Source organism: Protobothrops mucrosquamatus, unplaced genomic scaffold (assembly GCF_001527695.2).
Source record: "Protobothrops mucrosquamatus isolate PMUCROS unplaced genomic scaffold, P.Mucros_1.0 scaffold1345, whole genome shotgun sequence".
Lineage (NCBI taxonomy): Eukaryota > Metazoa > Chordata > Lepidosauria > Squamata > Viperidae > Protobothrops > Protobothrops mucrosquamatus.
Window position 1 is genome coordinate 192,720 of NW_015387541.1, and position 4,383 is coordinate 197,102.

General features: G+C 33.9%; 1 protein-coding gene across 1 annotated transcript in view; it reads left to right on the forward strand.

The window, feature by feature from the left end:
• Positions 1-4,383, forward strand: part of LOC107292458 (receptor-type tyrosine-protein phosphatase T-like) — a gene marked incomplete at its 5' end in the record, with an annotated part of 181,919 nt that overhangs the window by 173,239 nt on the left and 4,297 nt on the right. Inside the window, 1 exon segment of the mRNA XM_015821547.1 lies at positions 920-1,055. Coding sequence (XP_015677033.1) covers positions 920-1,055 — 136 coding nt within the window.

Below are 4,383 nucleotides of genomic sequence, written 5' to 3' on the forward strand. Positions count from 1 at the left end.
ACCGTATTGTTCAACACTTGCAGTATATTGGCTGGCCAGCATATAGAGACACTCCTCCTTCTAAGCGCTCTCTCCTGAAAGTGGTCAGGCGGTTGGAAAAGTGGCAGGAGCAATATGATGGGCGAGATGGTCGGACTGTGGTTCATTGCCTGTAAGCATTTCTGCATCCTTGTTTTCTGTATTAAGTCTGGATTGCCTGCCTTAAAAGAAGAAGCATTGCAAACATGGTCACTTTGGCGAATTACCCTGTACTGTTTGATACGCATAATTAAAGAAAACCTGAAGATCCAAATGTCTGCATAATACAGCATTATAGTCTTATAGAGCTAAAAATCAGTATGTTGTTTGTTTGTTATCATTAAGCCTGACTCTCAATGACTCTGGTTCAATGGTCATTCTAAGCTGCTCCCCTTCTCCATTCTTAAGTCCTAGAATATTTATGTTGTGATGTCTGATGGATGAGTCTCATTACTCTAGATCACGGAGAAATGTTGAATGATGGCTAAATCAGCATGTACAGTATGAATACTGTACTGCCGGAAAAAATTGTACAGCTGGAAAAAAGAAAGTGAAAATTATCCAAGGATGCCAAATATTGATGATAACCTGTTCTTATTAATTATATGGTCCAGACATATCACACATTGATATGATGAGATATGATATATTATGATATGATAGAACTTACATTGTGCGTCCCAACAAGAAAAATTAGAATGCTACTATGTCTGCTGTTTCTGTTCTGAATCTCAATGTCATTGAACTATTTTTATGAAAAACATTCATGCAAGTAAATTGTATATATGGCTGTTACATGTAATTGGTAGTCTTGCATTTGGGTAGATCTCTTAGATCTCCTTGGAGTACTCTTCTATTATGAACATATGTAATTTCCTAAACCAGCTCTTATTTGTGCTAGGAATGGTGGTGGCCGCAGTGGCACCTTCTGTGCCATATGTAGTGTGTGTGAAATGATCCAGCAGCAAAATATCATTGATGTATTTCACATAGTGAAAACCTTACGGAACAACAAGTCCAACATGGTGGAGACTTTGGTAAGTATAATAGATTGATTGCTTCTTGTTTCTTGAAATAAAGTATTCCAGTTTCTTTTTGTTTCTAAGATTCTATTTTGGATGTATTATTCAGATAATAGCAGAAGTTGCATTATGTACTTAGAAAACTCCTAAGGAACACTTCTTTTAAAATACATTTCAATTACTTTTGTTTTGAAAGGTGGGCAAACAGCATCTACCCATAGTTAATAAAACCTATTAAAATAAAATCCATTTAATTCAGTATTCAAAAAACCCTTAAAGAAGAAGGGGTTTTGCACACTTCGATAATAATTCAGAAGAAGGATTTTTTTTTTAACCTTGTACAATCAGAGCACTTCTCTGTTATTCAATAAAGCTTTTCAGGCTTCCAGGTGAGCCTGAATGAAAGTTGTGACTGTTTTAAGAATTGCTTTGAAAGATTTCCAGTCTTCTTACTCAAAGTCTGTGAAACTTTGTTCAGAATTGTTTTCAAACTCTGGGTGCAAAATAGAAACCTTCAGTGTTCTACATGTGACCTATGATGTTATCTCTCCAGTACAGAGAAAATGATGTGAGATAAGTCGTATCTATGGGCAAGTACACACACAGCAAACACACTGCCCCACAGACACATAGATCTTTGAGGGTGGTACTTATGTGTTTGCTTATTGAGATTTTAAATAATATATTCTACATTCTAAGACTATGCCCAGTGGTAATTTATAGGCTGTATTTATTTACTTAATAATCCTAATACTGCTTACCTGTCCATTCAGAATCATAATAGAGTTGAAAAAGAAACAAACATGAACAAGCCAATTTTAACCATACTGAAAGAATAAAATATAAATTATTTAAATAATATAAAATAACCTTAAAATAAATAGGGAAATACAGTATATGGATTAGTTATGGAAAGGTTACTAGTGGCACAGTGGGCAGATATTAGCATCATCTGAGAATCCAGGCACAATATAAGGTCAGGGAAAATGTTTGGGTTCTTTCTGGGGGAATACAACTCCTTCTAAACCAACTTGAATCCAATTGTCAAGCCAGCATCTCAGCCTCATTCAGTCAGACAATGTGAACATTTTGTCTCCTTGCTTTATATGATATGACATAATGAGAGAGCTGAGAGATGACAGAAAGAGAGCTTCAATATATTGGTGAAACGTAGCCTAAAAATAGTCCATTTGGAACTGGTCTATAATTTTTAAATCAACAGGGTCAAGTTAGGTTCTTAACTACTTTAAATAAAATTGAACAATTGCCTCTCTTTTATATGGCTGTTCAGAAGATTGTACTAATAGAAACATTATGATAACCATGAATAAAGTGGACATATATTTTAGGCACCTTTTATCCCAGCTATTGAAAGAAAGCATGTCCATTTTATTGCCTGTGGATTCTCCCCCCTCCTTCTCAAATTACTTAATCGTAGTTGAGCTATATCTATTAATTTCAGTAGGAATAAGGTAACTAGCAAATAATATAGAAAGTTTCTTACATGGACACATACAGTATACACATATTGCAACTTAATTATTGATCACATGAGGGTACCCTTTAAAAGATCTCAACTCAGTCAAAATGGGATATCAATGTAAGATACTGAATCATATGATGATAATACTAAAAAATCTGCACTAGAGTGTGATTGTTTTGTAAGCACAATTTAAGATACTTTAAATAACTTATAGATGTGGTTCCCAAACTGTTCACTGGCACTCCATTCGTACAATAGCATTCCATGAAAAAATTACTGAGACACTAAAGTACTTCACAATGTTATGAACTGAGAAAGTTTGGGAATCTCTGACTTAGGGCATTTTTGAGAGATGATTTCTGCAGATACTAAGTTGTCCAGACATGTTGAAGCTTTCCATATAATAGGAGCTGCAGAAGAAGGACTTTTGAAGTGCTCTACTTTTACAGAAAGTTATTCATCAGATATTTGGAAAAGGTCTTCTCCTAGATCCAGGATAGGCAACCTTGGCTCTTTTATGACTCGTGGACTTCAACTCCCAGAATTCCTTTTTTCCCCAAGTTTTTTTAATTAATTTTACAATATTACATTTACATATTTGAAAAGTAGTGTGGCGGCTGAGCACAGTAATTCCATTACATTTGAATATCATTAGTACAAATCTCAAAGTATTACAACAACTAATTCCCTCTCTTTTCCCCATAATATCTACTGTCATGTTCGAACCAATACAGTTCTTATTCTATCAATCAAACAAAAAGTACCTTTCTAATATTCATTAATAATCTTCAGTCTATATATATCTTAATTAATTTGACATTCCATCTTTTAGACAATAACCTAGTAATTTTTTCTTAATTTAATTTTCCATTGATATTTAAGTTTAACGTTTAATCTTTATCATTTCCAGATTTTAAATGATCCCAATTTCTAAGTCTCATATCTCACATTTGGGGCTAATATTTTTTTTTTCTTTTCTTCCTTCTACTTCCTTTCTTTCTTCCTTTCCAGAAAGAGAAAAATAAATAAATAAATAAATAAAAACCCACCAACATTTGTACCACAAACCCATATACAAATTTAATTATTAGTATTTATACTTCTAAGTTTTACTTAACCTTTGTCTCAAGATATTCATAAGAATATCTTAAATTCAAATCTTAGTTATTTGTAAACATTCAAACTTTTAGCCAATCAGTAACCTGATGGTTAATTTTCCCTTAATATTTTAATTTAACATTTAATATTTATTTTTCCAGATTTTTAATTAAACACAATTTCTTTATCACAATTCCTCATACATTATAATATTTAAAATACACACCTTGTATATAAATTCTACCATCTATCTTACCAATCTAATAAGACAGTATAATATTCTTATTTCAATATATTTCTAGATTTTATGTGACCAAAATTTTCTTTATCTCAAATTGTTACAATATCTTGTGTTCAGAATACATATTCTATCCATTTAGATATATTCTATTTTAATCTCATGTATAGATCAAAACCCCAATCTTTTTCAATCTTATTCTAGCTTTTTTTCTCTGCCAGGTCATTTTTCGTATCTTTGCCTTTAAATCTTCAAAAAAAATCTCCTTGTATTGTTGTAGCTATTGTTTGATGTCGGGGATAGCCAGGGGGGGCATGGGGGATGCCTCTCCGAGGCCAAGGCCAGACCTGTCTGAGGGGCGTGGCATTAGAACGGTGAGGGAGGAAGTTGGGGGGTTAGGGGAGGGTGGTTTGATCAGGACGGTCAGTGGGAGGGGCAGATATGGCGGGAGCAGAGGACCATATCGGGTTTTGGGAGCACGCACACGCTGTTTACAAGCTTGTGAGTGCTCCGGTCCTCTGGGC